The sequence below is a fragment of the Cherax quadricarinatus genome, chromosome 94 (assembly GCF_038502225.1).
Source record: "Cherax quadricarinatus isolate ZL_2023a chromosome 94, ASM3850222v1, whole genome shotgun sequence".
NCBI classification, from domain to species: domain Eukaryota; kingdom Metazoa; phylum Arthropoda; class Malacostraca; order Decapoda; family Parastacidae; genus Cherax; species Cherax quadricarinatus.
The window spans coordinates 11,125,176-11,145,337 of NC_091385.1; the positions used below are offsets into that span (position 1 = coordinate 11,125,176).

General features: G+C 46.1%; 1 protein-coding gene across 1 annotated transcript in view; it reads right to left on the minus strand.

Moving 5' to 3' along the window:
- Positions 1-17,823, minus strand: part of LOC128700856 (trypsin I-P1-like) — a 52,153-nt gene extending 34,330 nt beyond the window's left edge. The window contains exons 1-3 of the mRNA XM_053794309.2: positions 17,797-17,823; positions 15,077-15,205; positions 984-1,095 (exon numbers count right to left, since the gene is read on the minus strand). Coding sequence (XP_053650284.2) covers positions 984-1,095; positions 15,077-15,203 — 239 coding nt within the window. The 5' untranslated portion in view covers positions 15,204-15,205; positions 17,797-17,823. The remainder of the gene's footprint in view (positions 1-983; positions 1,096-15,076; positions 15,206-17,796) is intronic.
- Between the last annotated feature and the right edge of the window lie 2,339 nt (positions 17,824-20,162).

Below are 20,162 nucleotides of genomic sequence, written 5' to 3' on the forward strand. Positions count from 1 at the left end.
CATCCTGTTCCCTACTTGTATGTCTCATAACAATAAAAAGGAACTTTTAAATGAGTTGATGTAAGTAACAGCTCTTAGCTTGTCAATAAAGTTAGGAATCCTTAACCTAACCTTGTCAAACCCTGTGTAAAAATAATCTTTGTATGTTTAGTTATGTCGTCAATACACTGGACTAGGTCAGTTTAATTGGACGTTTGTCCATGTCCATTAGTCGATCAATTAAGCAGACTACATCTGCTTAATTGAAGCGTTCAATATAAAGGAATTTTCAGTAAGACAACCACTTCTCTTATTGGTCTGTTTGATAAGACATTACTCTAGTGTCATATCATCTGTGGACAGAGAACCTTTGTGTTCCTTCAGTCATGTTATTTAAGTATAAAAGAATTAATACCGGTCCTAGTACTTATCCTTGTGGAACACCACTCGTCACATGCACCCATTCTGACACCTTGTTATAGACAATCACTTATTATTTCCTTCCTGTTGGGTATTCCTTGATCCACTGCTGTGCTTTTCCTGTTATTAATTCCTGTTCCAGTAGCTTTTGTACCAGTCTCTTGTGCGGTACTGTGCTAAAAGCCTTACAACAGTCTAGGAAGATGCAGTCTACCCATCCCTCTTTCTCCTATTTTACTTCTGTTATTAGCCATACCACGGGTGGGGTTAGAACCCGCGATCAGAGAGTCATAAAACTCCAGACCGACGCTTTAGCCACTGGGCCAACTGGCTTCAATGAGATTCATCCAACTAGGTATATTTATACACGATAGGAAGGTGTAGAAATATGTCTAATTGGATGAATCATATTGCAGCCTGCTGTCCCAGTGGCTAACGCGTCGGTTTGGAGTTTCATGACTCTCTGACCGCGGGTTCTAACCCCATACTTCTGTTACCTAGCCGAAGAAATTCAATAGGTTTGTGACACAGGATTTACCATCTCTAAATCCAAGCTGGTGGGTATGTTTGTGTACAGGACTCACGTGATATTCCTGGCACAATGGGCGGCGGTAACAACGAAAGCATCAGAGATGAGTGTCCCTCCACAGAAGTGTCGACCATTCAGTTGCAGTGACACTTGCCACGGCAGCTCACCTGCCACGGAACACAAGCAACAATGTTAGTAACATTCATACTATCTTGAAAATGGTATAAAAATACCGACAAGTTGAAGATTAAGACACATGTGCAACAGTTGGGTGTCTTCAGTGTTGAAACGTTTCTCCCACACAGTAGACTTCTTCAGTCAAATACAGATTCAACAGGTACTGGGAGAAGCAGTATCTCAGGTGGTCAGTCCCTCAACCCGGCCGATGCATATATATTAAGGACCCCAATGAAAATAAGGACCCCAATGAAAATAAGGACCCCATTGGAAATAAGGACCCATTGGAAATAAGGACCCCATTGGAAATAAGGACCCCAATGGAAATAAGGACCCCAATGGAAATAAGGACCCCAATGGAAATAAGGACCCCAATGGAAATAAGGACCCCAATGGAAATAAGTAAGGACCCCCAATGGAAATAAGTAGGAACCCCAATGGAAATAAGATAAGGACCCCAATGGAAATAAGATAAGGACCCCAATGGAAATAAGGACCCCAATGGAAATAAGGACCCCAATGGAAATAAGGACTCCAATGGAAATAAGGACCCCAATGGAAATAAGGACTCCAATGGAAATAAGGACCCCAATGGAAATAAGGACTCCAATGGAAATAAGGACCCCAATGGAAATAAGGACTCCAATGGAAATAAGGACTCCAATGGAAATAAGGACTCCAATGGAAATAAGGACCCCAATGGAAATAAGGACCCCAATGGAAATAAGGACTCCAATGGAAATAAGGACCCCAATGGAAATAAGGACCCCAATGGAAATAAGGACCCCATTGGAAATAAGGACTCCAATGGAAATAAGGACCCCAATGGAAATAAGGACCCCAATGGAAATAAGGACTCCAATGGAAATAAGGACCCCAATGGAAATAAGGACCCCAATGGAAATAAGGACCCCAATGGAAATAAGGACTCCAATGGAAATAAGGAATCCAATGGAAATAAGGACTCCAATGGAAATAAGGACTCCAATGGAAATAAGGACCCCAATGGAAATAAGGACTCCAATGGAAATAAGGACCCCAATGGAAATAAGGACTCCAATGGAAATAAGGACCCCAATGGAAATAAGGACTCCAATGGAAATAAGGACCCCAATGGAAATAAGGACTCCAATGGAAATAAGGACCCCAATGGAAATAAGGACTCCAATGGAAATAATGACCCCAATGGAAATAAGGACCCCAATGGAAATAAGGACTCCAATGGAAATAAGGACCCCAATGGAAATAAGGACTCCAAGGGAAATAAGGACCCCAATGGAAATAAGGACCCCAATGGAAATAAGGACCCCAATGGAAATAAGGACCCCAATGGAAATAAGGACCCCAATGGAAATAAGGACCCCAATGGAAATAAGGACCCCAATGGAAATAAGGACCCCAATGGAAATAAGGACCCCAATGGAAATAAGGACCCCAATGGAAATAAGGACCCCAATGGAAATAAGGACCCCAATGGAAATAAGGACCCCAATGGAAATAAGGACCCCAATGGAAATAAGGACCCCAATGGAAATAAGGACCCCAATGGAAATAAGGACCCCAATGGAAATAAGGACCCCAATGGAAATAAGGACCCCAATGGAAATAAGGACCCCAATGGAAATAAGGACCCCAATGGAAATAAGGACCCCAATGGAAATAAGGACTCCAATGGAAATAAGGACCCCAATGGAAATAAGAACCCCAATGGAAATAAGGACCCCAATGGAAATAAGGACCCCAATGGAAATAAGGACCCCAATGGAAATAAGGACCCCAATGGAAATAAGGACCCCAATGGAAATAAGGACCCCAATGGAAATAAGGACCCCAATGGAAATAAGGACCCCAATGGAAATAAGGACCCCAATGGAAATAAGAATAGGTTTGAATTTGTTTCGTACTCCAATTTAGTTTTTAGTTTCTCAAGTTTTCCATAGTGGAGTAATTGAAATTTATCCTCATTAAACTTCAAGTGTTTTCCGTGACCCATTTGAAAGCTTAGTTTATACCCAATTGAAAATTTTCAGAGTTCTGTACAGATGACTCAAGCAACTTCTAGTATCGTCAGTAAAGGAAGACACAGTGAAACAGGTTACATACCTGTCTATGTCAGATATGAGTACGAGACAGAGGATGGGAGCGAGTACTGTGCTTTGTGGAAAAGAACTTTTCTCTGTAGCCGCCTCTGGTTGAACTCTGTTTACTATTGTTCTTCGTGTTCTGAATATCGAAATGGTATACAATACCGACAGGTTAGTAGGTAAGACACATAGGCAACAGATAGGCAACTTTATTCCGAGACGCTTCGCCTACGCAGTAGGCTTCTTCAGTCGAGTACCTACCAACCTGTCGGTATTGTATACCATTTTGATATTCACTCTGTCAGACACTGCAGCATAATGGCATCTTGGTACAGAAAACACCTTGGACAACCTTTTCAAGTGAGAATTGTTGGATCTGAGAGGGACGTGACCTCTCAGTGGCTACATTCTCACTACTACTACTACTCTGCACCTCTCCTTCCGACAGTATTTAAGTCTCCGCACTGTCGCTTGATCTTCAGATAGTTCCTGACTATGGAACAGAACTTCTCCAGGCTGAGGGACTGACAACCTCAAATCTACGACTTCAAGGGTGATGGACTGATTACATCGTGTTCACTTCTCTACTGTTCCTGACTACTTTTTGTATTCGACTGAAGAAGCCTACTGTGTAGGCGAAACATTTCGGAATAAAGTTGCCTATATGTCTTACCTTTGTGTTCTGTTGGTTAGTAAGTTAAAGATTCATATACCCAATTTTCAAGCATTTTGTGCTATTACACCATGATCACACTTGTTGAAGACTTTAGCAAACTGTGTGTAAACTATATCTGCATTTTGTTGGTCCAGTAGTTGTGAGAGGCAGAAGAGTCCTGCTCAAAAGCTATGCTGCCCTTGGTTGTGCAATTTTTGGATGTCTGGGTGATTGGGATCGTACTTCTTAGAATCCTTTAAAAGATTTTTATGATGTGGTCTAAAAAACTATTACCAGGCAGGTGATGTTATATATCCTCTCATGCACCGACCAACGTAAGATATTACAATATTTAGACCTCCCAGAACAAACATTTCCTTGGTCGGTACTTTGACCAACACTCGTAGGAACAAGTCTCCTCCACCCTGACATGTTTGTAAACATTACTCTTGTTTTGCCAAGTATGAACACAATATACATATTTTTGTATTATATTAGCAATTGACGTCCACGTGGGAAAAGAATCTTTAATAAACAAAGTTTGGGGATTGGAAGGTAATCATATTTAATCCAAGGATAGACGGGATAGTCAATTAATTTTGAGTCTTTCCCAAGCATCAAAAAACTCATAAGGCATCATATATATTTTTCTTGTAATCTATTTTTCAGTAAATTTCAGTTATCAAGAGTGGTTTCATTTCTAGTTTCCTGCGTTTCACACTAACACATTTATTCTGTTGTGTTGTAAAGTGGAATCTGTGTCCTGTGTTAAGATAGTTCCTACGTAACTTGCCTCTCTCCTGTGTTAAGATAGTTCCTACGTCACTTGCCTCTCTCCTGTGTTAAGATAGTTCCTACGTCACTTGCCTCTGTCCTGTGTTAAGATAGTTCCTACGTCACTTGCCTCTCTCCTGTGTTAAGATAGTTCCTACGTCACTTGCCTCTCTCCTGTGTTAAGATAGTTCCTACGTAACTTGCCTCTCTCCTGTGTTAAGATAGTTCCTACGTCACTTGCCTCTCTCCTGTGTTAAGATAGTTCCTACGTCACTTGCCTCTGTCCTGTGTTAAGATAGTTCCTACGTCACTTGCCTCTCTCCTGTGTTAAGATAGTTCCTACGTCACTTGCCTCTCTCCTGTGTTAAGATAGTTCCTACGTAACTTGCCTCTCTCCTGTGTTAAGATAGTTCCTACGTCACTTGCCTCTGTCCTGTGTTAAGATAGTTCCTACGTCACTTGCCTCTGTCCTGTGTTAAGATAGTTCCTACGTCACTTGCCTCTGTCCTGTGTTAAGACAGTTCCTACGTCACTTGCCTCTCTCCTGTGCTAAGATAGTTCCTACGTCACTTGCCTCTCTCCTGTGCTAAGATAGTTCCTACGTCACTTGCCTCTCTCCTGTGCTAAGATAGTTCCTACGTCACTTGCCTCTCTCCTGTGCTAAGATAGTTCCTACGTCACTTGCCTCTCTCCTGTGCTAAGATAGTTCCTACGTCACTTGCCTCTGTCCTGTGTTAAGACAGTTCCTACGTCACTTGCCTCTCTCCTGTGCTAAGATAGTTCCTACGTCACTTGCCTCTCTCCTGTGCTAAGATAGTTCCTACGTCACTTGCCTCTGTCCTGTGTTAAGACAGTTCCTACGTCACTTGCCTCTCTCCTGTGCTAAGATAGTTCCTACGTCACTTGCCTCTGTCCTGTGTTAAGACAGTTCCTACGTCACTTGCCTCTGTCCTGTGCTAAGATAGTTCCTACGTCACTTGCCTCTGTCCTGTGTTAAGACAGTTCCTACGTCACTTGCCTCTCTCCTGTGCTAAGATAGTTCCTACGTCACTTGCCTCTGTCCTGTGTTAAGACAGTTCCTACGTCACTTGCCTCTGTCCTGTGCTAAGATAGTTCCTACGTCACTTGCCTCTGTCCTGTGTTAAGACAGTTCCTACGTCACTTGCCTCTGTCCTGTGCTAAGATAGTTCCTACGTCACTTGCCTCTGTCCTGTGTTAAGACAGTTCCTACGTCACTTGCCTCTCTCCTGTGCTAAGATAGTTCCTACGTCACTTGCCTCTGTCCTGTGTTAAGACAGTTCCTACGTCACTTGCCTCTCTCCTGTGCTAAGATAGTTCCTACGTCACTTGCCTCTGTCCTGTGTTAAGACAGTTCCTACGTCACTTGCCTCTCTCCTGTGCTAAGATAGTTCCTACGTCACTTGCCTCTCTCCTGTGCTAAGATAGTTCCTACGTCACTTGCCTCTGTCCTGTGTTAAGACAGTTCCTACGTCACTTGCCTCTCTCCTGTGCTAAGATAGTTCCTACGTCACTTGCCTCTCTCCTGTGCTAAGATAGATCCTACGTCACTTGCCTTTGTTCTGTGCTAAGATAGATTCTACGTCACTTGCCTCTGTCCTGTGTTAAGACAGTTCCTACGTCACTTGCCTCTCTCCTGTGCTAAGATAGTTCCTACGTCACTTGCCTCTCTCCTGTGCTAAGATAGATCCTACGTCACTTGCCTTTGTTCTGTGCTAAGATAGATTCTACGTCACTTGCCTCTGTCCTGTGTTAAGACAGTTCCTACGTCACTTGCCTCTCTCCTGTGCTAAGATAGTTCCTACGTCACTTGCCTCTCTCCTGTGCTAAGATAGATCCTACGTCACTTGCCTTTGTTCTGTGCTAAGATAGATTCTACGTCACTTGCCTCTGTCCTGTGTTAAGACAGTTCCTACGTCACTTGCCTCTCTCCTGTGCTAAGATAGTTCCTACGTCACTTGCCTCTCTCCTGTGCTAAGATAGATCCTACGTCACTTGCCTTTGTTCTGTGCTAAGATAGATTCTACGTCACTTGCCTCTGTCCTGTGTTAAGACAGTTCCTACGTCACTTGCCTCTCTCCTGTGCTAAGATAGTTCCTACGTCACTTGCCTCTCTCCTGTGCTAAGATAGATCCTACGTCACTTGCCTTTGTTCTGTGCTAAGATAGATTCTACGTCACTTGCCTCTGTCCTGTGTTAAGACAGTTCCTACGTCACTTGCCTCTGTCCTGTGTTAAGACAGTTCCTACGTCATTTGCCTCTGTCCTGTGTTTGAGAACAATAATACGAAAAGAACTTCAACTGAATTTTATGGACTTAAGGCTCAGGGAGATTGTCACCAGTCCATCTATCATCACTCTATCATGCAGGAGGAGCCACATGTCTATGGTGCATCCAACAAAATAAGCAGACTCTTGGATGTCACTACCGCCCGGCTCCGTTAGTTTAATATGTTTATTATGCACCCCATACCCATCCTGTGGGCGGTAGTCAAAAGATTACAGAGGTACATAATTGGTCCAGGGACTGGACTCCAAAGTTTTGATAGCTGAGCAAGTTACAGAGGTAATGAACTCACAATTTACAAAGGTAATGAACTCACAATTTACAAAGGCCCGGCTCCGGCTGTCACTACCGCCCGGCTCAGGCTGGGTTACAAGTATCTTTGGGAGGTTAAATCACCACCACCAGATGTAGACCAAACGAAATGTAAACTTTGCCAGATGGATTATTGTCACACCTTGCGTCATTATGTACTGGAGTGTGATAAAATTAATGAATTTAGAAACAACTCACTCAGAAGTGTTCAAGAAATGGCTAAGTATTTTATCCACAGTGGTATATTACAGACCATTCTGGAGAAATACCCTGACTTTGCTAGCTGTAAATAAAGCATTACCACATGTGTGCATGTGTGTGTGTGTGTGTGTGTGTGTGTGTGTGTGTACTCACCTAGTTGTACTCACCTAGTTGAGGTTGCGGGGGTCGAGTCCGAGCTCCTGGCCCCGCCTCTTCACTGATCGCTACTAGGTCACTCTCCCTGAGCCGTGAGCTTTATCATACCTCTGCTTAAAGCTATGTATGGATCCTGCCTCCACTACATCGCTTCCCAAACTATTCCACTTACTGACTACTCTGTGGCTGAAGAAATACTTCCTAACATCCCTGTGATTCATCTGTGTCTTCAGCTTCCAACTGTGTCCCCTTGTTACTGTGTCCAATCTCTGGAACATCCTGTCTTTGTCCACCTTGTCAATTCCTCTCAGTATTTTGTATGTCGTTATCATGTCCCCCCTATCTCTCCTGTCCTCCAGTGTCGTCAGGTTGATTTCCCTTAACCTCTCCTCGTAGGACATACCTCTTAGCTCTGGGACTAGTCTTGTTGCAAACCTTTGCACTTTCTCTAGTTTCTTTACGTGCTTGGCTAGGTGTGGGTTCCAAACTGGTGCCGCATACTCCAATATGGGCCTAACGTATACGGTGTACAGGGTCCTGAACGATTCCTTATTAAGATGTCGGAATGCTGTTCTGCGGTTTGCTAGGCGCCCATATGCTGCAGCAGTTATTTGGTTGATGTGCGCTTCAGGAGATGTGCCTGGTGTTATACTCACCCCAAGATCTTTTTCCTTGAGTGAGGTTTGTAGTCTCTGACCCCCTAGACTGTACTCCGTCTGAGGCCTTCTTTGCCCTTCCCCAATCTTCATGACTTTGCACTTGGTGGGATTGAACTCCAGGAGCCAATTGCTGGACCAGGTCTGCAGCCTGTCCAGATCCCTTTGTAGTTCTGCCTGGTCTTCGATCGAGTGTATTCTTCTCATCAACTTCACGTCATCTGCAAACAGGGACACCTCAGAGTCTATTCCTTCCGTCATGTCGTTCACAAATACCAGAAACAGCACTGGTCCTAGGACTGACCCCTGCGGGACCCCGCTGGTCACAGGTGCCCACTCTGACACCTCGCCACGTACCATGACTCGCTGCTGTCTTCCTGACAAGTATTCCCTGATCCATTGTAGTGCCTTCCCTGTTATCCCTGCTTGGTCCTCCAGTTTTTGCACCAATCTCTTGTGTGGAACTGTGTCAAACGCCTTCTTGCAGTCCAAGAAAATGCAATCCACCCACCCCTCTCTCTCTTGTCTTACTGCTGTCACCATGTCATAGAACTCCAGTAGGTTTGTGACACAGGATTTCCCGTCCCTGAAACCATGCTGGCTGCTGTTGATGAGATCATTCCTTTCTAGGTGTTCCACCACTCTTCTCCTGATAATCTTCTCCATGATTTTGCATACTATACATGTCAGTGACACTGGTCTGTAGTTTAATGCTTCATGTCTGTCTCCTTTTTTAAAGATTGGGACTACATTTGCTGTCTTCCATGCCTCAGGCAATCTCCCTGTTTCGATAGATGTATTGAATATTGTTGTTAGGGGTACACATAGCGCCTCTGCTCCCTCTCTCAATACCCATGGGGAGATGTTATCTGGCCCCATTGCCTTTGAGGTATCTAGCTCACTCAGAAGCCTCTTCACTTCTTCCTCGGTTGTGTGCACTGTGTCCAGCACTTGGTGGTGTGCCCCACCTCTCCGTCTTTCTGGAGTCCCTTCTGTCTCCTCTGTGAACACTTCTTTGAATCTCTTGTTGAGTTCTTCACATACTTCACGGTCATTTCCTGTTGTCTCTCCTCCTTCCTTCCTTAGCCTGATTACCTGGTACTTGACTGTTGTTTTCCTCCTGATGTGGCTGTACAACAGTTTCGGGTCAGATTTGGCTTTCGCTGCTATGTCATTTTCATATTGTCTTTGGGCCTCCCTTCTTATCTGTGCATATTCGTTTCTGGCTCTACGACTGTTCTCCTTATTCTCCTGGGTCCTTTGCCTTCTATATTTCTTCCATTCCCTAGCACACTTGGTTTTTGCCTCCCTGCACCTTTGGGTAAACCATGGGCTCATCCTGGCTTTTTCATTACTCCTGTTACCTTTGGGTACAAACCTCTCCTCAGCCTCCTTGCATTTTGTTGCTACATATTCCATCATCTCATTAACTGGCTTCCCTGCCAGTTCTCTGTCCCACTGAACCCCGTTCAGGTAGTTCCTCATTCCTGTGTATTCCCCTTTCTTGTAGTTTGGCTTCATTCGTCCTGGCCTTCCTGCTTCTCCCTCCACTTGTAGCTCTACTGTGTATTCGAAGCTTAAAACCACATGGTCACTGGCCCCAAGGGGTCTTTCATATGTGATGTCCTCGATATCTGCACTAATGAAGGTGAATACTAAGTCCAGCCTTGCTGGTTCATCCTCTCCTCTCTCTCTTGTAGTGTCCCTTACGTGTTGGTACATGAAGTTCTCCAGTACCACCTCCATCATCTTAGCCCTCCATGTATCTTGGCCCCCATGTGGGTCCAAGTTCTCCCAATCGATCTCCTTGTGGTTAAAGTCACCCATGATCAGGAGCTTTGCCCTGCATGCATGAGCTCTTCTGGCCACTCTAGCCAGTGTGTCAACCATCGCTCTATTGCTCTCGTCGTACTCTTGCCTTGTGTGTGTGTGTGTGTGTGTGTGTGTATGAGTGTGTGTGTGTGTGTGTGTGTGTGTGTGTGTGTGTGTGTGTGTGTGTGTGTGTGTGTGTGTGTGTGTGTGTGTGTGTGTGTGTATGAGTGTGTGTGTGTGTGTGTGTGTGTGTGTGTGTGTGTGTGTGTGTGTGTGTGTGTGTGTGTGTGTGTGTGTGTGTGTGTGTGTGTGTGTGTGTGTGTGACTCAACAATCAACATTTGCACCAATAACTCACTACAGTTGTGACCGGGTGTGGAAGTGTGAATTGCTCATTACTCTATAATTTGTTCATGATTGTAGCCATGTATAAACGTAAGTAACCATTCTTACAGTATTCATTACCTTTGTAACTTGTGAGTTCATTACCTTTGTAACTTGTGAGTTCATTACCTTTGTAACTTGTGAGTTCATTACCTTGTACCTAGTTCAGCCATCAAAAATTTGGAGCCCGGTCCCTGGACCCATTGTGTACCTCTGTAATCTGTAAATACCTTTGTAACTTGTCATAATTGTGACTAGACCTACCTGGAGTTCATTACCTTTGTAAATTGTGAATTCATTACCTCTGTAACTTGCTCAGCTATCAGAACTTTGGAGTCCAGTCCCTGGACCAATTATGTACCTCTGTAATCTTTTGACTACCGCCCACAGGATGGGTATGGGGTACATAATAAACATATTAAACTAACTAAACTGTGTTAAGACAGTTCCTACGTCACCTCCCTCTGTCCTGTGTTAAGACAGTTCCTACGTCACTTGCCTCTGTCCTGTGTTAAGACAGTTCCTAGGTCACTGCCTCTGTCCTGTGTTAAGACAGTTCCTACGTCACTGCCTCTGTCCTGTGTTAAGACAGTTCCTACGTCACTTGCCTCTGTCCTGTGTTAAGACAGTTCCTACGTCACTTGCCTCTGTTCTGTGTTAAGATAGTTCCTACGTCACTGCCTCTGTCCTGTGTTAAGACAGCTCCTACGTCACTTGCCTCTGTCCTGTGTTAAGACAGTTCCTACGTCACTGCCTCTGTCCTGTGTTAAGACAGTTCCTACGTCACTTGCCTCTGTCCTGTGTTAAGACAGTTCCTACGTCACTTGCCTCTGTCCTGTGTTAAGACAGTTCCTACGTCACTGGCCTCTGTCCTGTGTTAAGACAGTTCCTACGTCACTTGCCTCTGTCCTGTGTTAAGACAGTTCCTACGTCACTGCCTCTGTCCTGTGTTAAGACAGTTCCTACGTCACTTGCCTCTGTCCTGTGTTAAGACAGTTCCTACGTCACTGCCTCTGTCCTGTGTTAAGACAGTTCCTACGTCACTTGCCTCTGTCCTGTGTTAAGACAGCTCCTACGTCACTACCTCTGTCCTGTGTTAAGACAGTTCCTACGTCACTGGCCTCTGTCCTGTGTTAAGACAGTTCCTACGTCACTTGCCTCTGTCCTGTGTTAAGACAGTTCCTACGTCACTTGCCTCTGTCTTGTGTTAAGACAGTTCCTACGTCACTGCCTCTGTCCTGTGTTAAGACAGTTCCTACGTCACTTGCCTCTGTCCTGTGTTAAGACAGTTCCTACGTCACTTGCCTTTGTCCTGTGTTAAGACAGTTCCTACGTCACTTGCCTCTGTCCTGTGTTAAGACAGTTCCTACGTCACTTGCCTCTGTCCTGTGTTAAGACAGTTCCTACGTCACTGCCTCTGTCCTGTGTTAAGACAGTTCCTACGTCACTTGCCTCTGTCCTGTGTTAAGACAGTTCCTACGTCACTTGCCTTTGTCCTGTGTTAAGACAGTTCCTACGTCACTTGCCTCTGTCCTGTGTTAAGACAGTTCCTACGTCACTTGCCTCTGTCCTGTGTTAAGACAGTTCCTACGTCACTTGCCTCTGTCCTGTGTTAAGATAGTTCCTACGTGTGGGGTATGACAGCTAGGTTACTCACCTAGCTGTCATACCCCACACCTGGTTACTCACTTAGCTGTCATACCCCACACCAGGCTGCTCACCTAGCTGTCGTACCCCCACACCAGGTTACTCACCTAGCTGTCTTGCCCCACACTAGGTTACTCACCTAGCTGTCATACACCACACCGGGTTACTCACCTAGCTGTCATGCCCCACACCAGGTTACTCATCTAGCTGTCATGCCCCACACTAGGTTACTCACCTAGCTGTCATACCCCACACTAGGTTACTCACCCAGTTGCCATACCCCACACTAGGTTACTCACCTAGCTGTCATGCCCCACACCAGGTTACTCACCTAGCTGTCATACCCCACACCAGGTTACTCACCTAGCTGTCTTGCCCCACACTAGGTTACTCACCTAGCTGTCATACACCACACCGGGTTACTCACCTAGCTGTCATGCCCCACACCAGGTTACTCATCTAGCTGTCATGCCCCACACTAGGTTACTCACCTAGCTGTCATACCCCACACTAGGTTACTTACCTAGCTGTCATACCCCACACTAGGTTACTCACCCAGCTGCCATACCCCACACTAGGTTACTCACCTAGCTGTCATGCCCCACACCAGGTTACTCACCTAGCTGTCATACTCCACACCAGGTTACTCACCTAGCTGTCATACCCAACACTAGGTTACTCACCTAGCTGTCATACCCCACACTAGGTTACTCACCTAGCTGTCATGCCCCACACTAGGTTACTCACCTAGCTGTCATGCCCCACACCAGGTTACTCACCTAGCTGTCATACACCACACCAGGCTACTCATCTAGCTGTCATGGCCCACACTAGGTTACTCACCTAGCTGTCATACCCCACACTAGGTTACTTACCTAGCTGTCATACCCCACACTAGGTTACTCACCTAGCTGTCATACACCACACCAGGTTACTCACCTAGCTGTCATACACCACACCAGGTTACTCACCTAGCTGTCATACACCACACCAGGTTACTCACCTAGCTGTCATACACCACACCAGGTTACCTACCTAGCTGTCATACACCACACCAGGTTACTCACCTAGCTGTCATACACCACACCAGGTTACTCACCTAGCTGTCATACACCACACCAGGTTACTCATCTAGCTGTCATGCCCCACACTAGGTTACTCACCTAGCTGTCATACCCCACACTAGGTTACTTACCTAGCTGTCATACCCCACACTAGGTTACTCACCTAGCTTTCATACACCACACCAGGTTACTCACCTAGCTGTCATACACCACACCAGGTTACTCACCTAGCTGTCATACACCACACCAGGTTACTCACCTAGCTGTCATGCCCCACACTAGGTTACTCACCTAGCTGTCATACACCACACCAGGTTATTCACCCAGCTGTCATACACCACACCAGGTTACTCACTTAGCTGTCATACACCACACCAGGTTACTCACCTAGCTGTCATACACCACACTAGGTTACTCACCTAGCTGTCATGCCCCACACTAGGTTACTCACCTAGCTTTCATACACCACACCAGGTTACTCACCTAGCTGTCATACACCACACCAGGTTACTCACCTAGCTGTCATACACCACACCAGGTTACTCACCTAGCTGTCATGCCCCACACTAGGTTACTCACCTAGCTGTCATACACCACACCAGGTTACTCACCTAGCTGTCATACACCACACCAGGTTACTCACCTAGCTGTCATACACCACACTAGGTTACTCACCTAGCTGTCATGCCCCACACTAGGTTACTCACCTAGCTGTCATACACCACACCAGGTTACTCACCTAGCTGTCATACACCGCACCAGGTTACTCACCTAGCTGTCATACACCACACCAGGTTACTCACCTAGCTGTCATACACCGCACCAGGTTACTCACCTAGCTGTCATACACCGCACCAGGTTACTCACCTAGCTGTCATACGCCACACCAGGTTACTCACCTAGCTGTCACACACCGCACCAGGTTACTCACCTAGCTGTCATACACCGCACCAGGTTACTCACCTAGCTGTCATACACCGCACCAGGTTACTCACCTAGCTGTCATACCCCACACTAGGTTACTCACCTAGCTGTCATACCCCACACTAGGTTACTCACCTAGCTGTCATGCCCCACACTAGGTTACTCACCTAGCTGTCATACACCACACCAGGTTACTCACCTAGCTGTCACACACCACACCAGGTTACTCACCTAGCTGTCACACACCACACCAGGTTACTCACCTAGCTGTCATACACCACACCAGGTTACTCACCTAGCTGTCATACACCACACCAGGTTACTCACCTAGCTGTCATACACCACACCAGGTTACTCACCTAGCTGTCATACACCACACCAGGTTACTCACCTAGCTGTCACACACCACACCAGGTTACTCACCTAGCTGTCATACACCACTCCAGGTTACTCACCTAGCTGTCACACACCACACCAGGTTACTCACCTAGCTGTCATACACCACACCAGGTTACTCACCTAGCTGTCATACACCACACCAGGTTACTCACCTAGCTGTCATACACCACACCAGGTTACTCACCTAGCTGTCATACACCACACCAGGTTACTCACCTAGCTGTCACACACCACACCAGGTTACTCACCTAGCTGTCACACACCACACCAGGTTACTCACCTAGCTGTCATACACCACACCAGGTTACTCACCTAGCTGTCATACACCACACCAGGTTACTCACCTAGCTGTCACACACCACACCAGGTTACTCACCTAGCTGTCATACACCACACCAGGTTACTCACCTAGCTGTCATACACCACACCAGGTTACTCACCTAGCTGTCATACACCACACCAGGTTACTCACCTAGCTGTCATACACCACACCAGGTTACTCACCTAGCTGTCACACACCACACCAGGTTACTCACCTAGCTGTCACACACCACACCAGGTTACTCACCTAGCTGTCACACACCACACCAGGTTACTCACCTCGCTTCACTGGCTCCCCGCCCACTATGCGGTGTGGACGGAATATTTCCCGTGGCATCAAGGTCAAGTGGGCGGCCTTCACGCCCATCCACGCCCACACACACCATACCACCACCCATGTCAACATTCCTGTCAAACATTGAATAACAAAATCCATATCAAAATAAGAATAATTCTTTACACTATTTCAAAGTTTTATTATTTGTAATTAGTGGTAAATTTGATGGCTTACTCAGCGATAACGTGCACTCAGGTCACACCCTGAGTCCGGGGATCGATCCCCGGTACGGCTGGGAAACTTTAGGACGTGTTTCCTTAAGACACCTACTGTCCATGTTCACCTATCAGTAAAGTGGGTACCTGGGTGTTAGTGAACTGGTGTGGGTCGTATCCTGGGTGTTAGTGGACTGGTGTGGGTGGCATCCTGGGTGTTAGTGAACTGGTGTGGGTCGCATCCTGGGTGTTAGTGGACTGGTGTGGGTGGCATCCTGGGTGTTAGTGGGCTGGTGTGGGTCGCATCCTGGGTGTTAGTGGACTGGTGTGGGTCGCATCCTGGGTTTTAGTGGACTGGTGTGGGTGGCATCCTGGGTGTTAGTGGACTGGTGTGGGTCGCATCCTGGGTTTTAGTGGACTGGTGTGGGTGGCATCCTGGGTGTTAGTGAACTGGTGTGGGTCGCATCCTGGGTGTTAGTGGACTGGTGTGGGTGGCATCCTGGGTGTTAGTGAACTGGTGTGGGTCGCATCCTGGGTGTTAGTGGACTGGTGTGGGTCGCATCCTGGGTGTTAGTGGACTGGTGTGGGTCGCATCCTGGGTGTTAGTGAACTGGTGTGGGTCGCATCCTGGGTGTTAGTGAACTGGTGTGGGTCGCATCCTGACACTGCAACATCATGGAATCTTGGTTCGGAGGACATCTACAAGACCTTCTTCACGGCTGCTACAACTAACCCATCCCTTTGGGAAGGACCTACTTCCACTGGGGAATCCCGCCTACCAGTGACTATGTCCTCGTCTGCTACACCTCCCTATCCACTGACACCTATATAACCGCCAGTCTCCTTGCCTTTGCTCCTAACGATTTACCAGAACCACTTTACCCTACCACACTTACACTCTCCTATGCAGACGACATTACTCAACTCACACCATATGGAAACATTCGATTCCTTGCACGTAGAACACAAAGGTCGACAGGATTACTGCCTGGGAATTATTATGGCGCATTAAGACCAACCCTAATAAGTCAAAGATCACCTATTTTCATAGAAGGCGCTAGGTCCCGGCTCCTGTCGAACTCAAAACAAGCACCTCCCGTACTCCTATCCCACGCTCCCCCTCCACAGTTGTCCTTGGGGTTACTCTCGACACCAGCCTGACTCTTAAACCTCACATTACTGCCAAGACTGCAATAGCTGGGATTGCGCTCTTGAGCCTATATAAGCTGCGAGGAGCTAATCCTAAAACTAAACTACACCTCAATAAAGATCTCAATCGACATCTTCTCTCTTATTCTCCACTTGCTTTGACGTTAACTGCCAAAACAAACAACGCCTTAAAACTCCAAAGCATCCAGAATCTTGCATTACGTTGGGTGTTGGGAGTGAGGTGGGATGATTTCGCCACCAGCGAATCTCTCCACCTCACGACTAACACACCAACTATGAACGTGTACAGAAAGACAGTCAGTGTCAAACAACTTGACAGACTTGAGACATACCATGACTACTGGACTTCTTATTTAGGAGACTCTGTCAGGCATCCTTACAATGATGTAAATCTCTTCCTCACTCTGTATGACCCTGCATCTCCACCTCGCTACTTCCAAACTATATGTCTTACCAGCACTATTATTCCAACAATTCTATAACTGCCATTGTCATTGAGAGACGTTCTCTGTGCGTTTTATGCTGAATGGCTTGCGAATGTCGTTTGCGCCACTTTTCCATAGTACCAACGCCTTGTTGCGCGGCCAGTCTTGCTAATGATATGCTTCCGAGAGTGACACTGCTGCACTTGTTTCCCTTGATTAGCAGTTGGGTCTAGTCCTGACACTTTTCCTCTTTTCTTCGATATTTCTTCTCCCCCACCTATTCTTCATCCTGTCCCCACTTACCCCTCGCCCATAGTAGATCCTTACCTGTGAGTCCTCTGTTCTGTTCTGTTCTTTGCTCCAGAATCTTCACGACTACGGTGCTTTCAACACCAACTCCAAAGCTGAGGGACTAATTACGTCATCTTTTGTATATAGTTCTACTGTCTTCTAATTATGTCCTAGAATCTGTATTGATAAAGCCACTGGAGGGCGAAACGTCTACAATAAAGATGCCCAGATGTTGCACACGTGACTTAACTTTCAAGACTGGTAATGTTCACCGTCTGAGGTGTTGATCCTGAGCAGCGTCGAGGTGTGAGCAGCAGGTGAGAACAAGAGAAGATTTCGTTCGGATTTTTAACCCCGGAGGGTTAACCACCCAGGATAACCCAAGAAAGTCAGTGCGTCATCGAGGACTGTCTAACTTATTTCCATTGGGGTCCTTAATCTTGTCCCCCAGGATGCGACCCACACCAGTCGACTAACACCCAGGTACCTATTTGCTGCTAGGTGAACAGGACAATAGGTGTAAGGAAACGTGTCGAAATGTTTCCACCCGCCGGGAATCGAACCCGGGCCCTCCGTGTGTGAAGCGGGAGCTTTAGCCACCAGGCCACCGGTGATGCTCACCGTCTGAGGTGTTGGTTCTGAGCAGTGTCGAAGTACTGACTGAAGAATTACACCAAGCAGAGGCATCTGTGGCTGGTGTCACACCTGTGTTGTGAGTCTTTCACACCTGTCACATCTTTATTTCCCCCTCCCTCAGCCTTTTCTATTATACATTAAACACATGTCCACCCCTAGTCACTAACACCTACACATCCACCCCAACACATTCACCCCTAAACATTCACCCTCACACAGCACCATAACAATTACATCAGAGTAATGGCGAAGTTCATAAAGATTTGAAATAGTGTTCACGGCAGTGAGTGGATGCAAATATTCACATTTGTGACTAGTTGAGGTGAACACTTGTGGCTACATCTAAACTGACCTAAACACCTGTACAAGCTTAGCTTCCTCCCCCCTCCCCAACACACACACACGCACATACACACACACACACACACACACACACACACATACACACACACACACACACACACACACACACACACACACACACACACACACACACACACACACACGAAGAAGATCAAATACAGCCTCCCTCACAACTTCCTATAGAAGCCTCCCAACCAGGTCAACCCCAGTGCAACCAAACACTCTAAATCAAAACACCCATGCCACATCCAATGCCCCCACCCACTACATTACAAACTCCACCCCCACAGCAACAACCCATAGTTCCTTACCAGGTCTCCCACTTCCCCAACCCCAATATACCTCCCAGACCACAGTCTTAGAAAAGAAGTTGAAGGTGTGGTATACAAATGCAGATGGAATAACAAACAAGTATGAGGAGTGGCACGAAAGAATCAAAGAGACATCCCCAGACATAATAGCACTCACAGAAACAAAACTCACCAGAATAATAACAGATTCAATCTTTCCATCCGGATATCAAATCCTCAGGAAAGACAGAGGGAGGAGAGGGGGAGGAGGAGTTGCACTGCTCATTAAAAACCAGTGGAGTTTTGAGAAAATGGAAGGAATGGATGGCACGGGCGAAAGGGACTACTTAGTAGGAACAATCCAGTCTGAGGGACATAAGGTGATAATTGCAGTAATGTACAACCCACCACAGAACTGCAGGAGGCCAAGAGAAGAATACGATGAGAGCAACAGAGCAATGATCGACACACTAGCCGAGGTGGCCAGGAGAGCACACATGGGGGGAGCAAAGTTACTAGTTATGGGTGATTTCAATCACAAGGAGATTGAGGAAATGGTATGGTGATACCGACAAGATGTGGAAAAAGACACTTATGTACAGTTCAGGACATTTATTAAAGGAAACGTTTCGCCACGAGTGGCTTCTTCAGTCCTAATACAGAGAAAACTAAGAAAACACACATATATATAGTGGCGGGAGTCAGGTGAGGTGACGCGTGGGTAGAGGTGGTAGTGGTAGTAGTAGTAGTAGTAGTAGTAGTAGTAGTAGTAGTAGTAGTAGTAGTAGTAGTAGTAGTAGTAATGGAACTAAGGAGGTGAGGCAAGAGAGGGACCTGCTGGCATCAAGTAACACCAGTTCCCAGGATGGGTAATATCCTCTTGCTTAGTAATTTTGAAATACTGTAACTACCGGATTTTTGCTTTATAGTGTTACTGACAGAAATTAGTGCAGCTTCAATGCATTTTCTCCGTCTTAAGTCGTCTTCTTTAATAACTAGTTTAGCTTCATTGAATTTCATGAGGTGTCCAACATCGTCTCTATGTTGAACACATGCGTTTTTGCGGTCATCATTTCTGCAAGCAGAACACAAAAATGCTTGCAGAAATGATGACCGCAAAAACGCATGTGTTCAACATAGAGACGATGTTGGACACCTCATGAAATTCAATGAAGCTAAACTAGTTATTAAAGAAGACCTCCATAGTGGGAAAATTTATGGAATCAATAATTGCCGAGGCAGTTCGTAGCCACCTTGAAAAGCATAAATTAATCAACGAATCTCAGCATGGTTTTACAAAGGGGCGTTCCTGCCTTACGAATTTGTTAACTTTTTTTCACTAAGGTATTTGAGTAGGTAGATCATGGTAATGAATATGATATTGTGTACATGGACTTCAGTAAGGCTTTTGACAGGGTCCCACATCAGAGACTATTGAGGAAAATTAAGGCACATGGAATAGGAGAAATTTTTTCCTGGATAGAGGCATGGTTGACAAATAGACAGCAGAGAGTTTGCATAAATGGGGAGAAATCAGAGTGGGGAAGCGTCACGAGCGGTGTTCCGCAGGGGTCAGTGTTGGGGCCCCTGCTGTTCACAATCTACATAAACGACATAGATGATGGCATAAAGAGCGACATCGGCAAGTTTGCCGATGACACCAAAATAGGCCGTCGAATTCATTCTGACGAGGACATT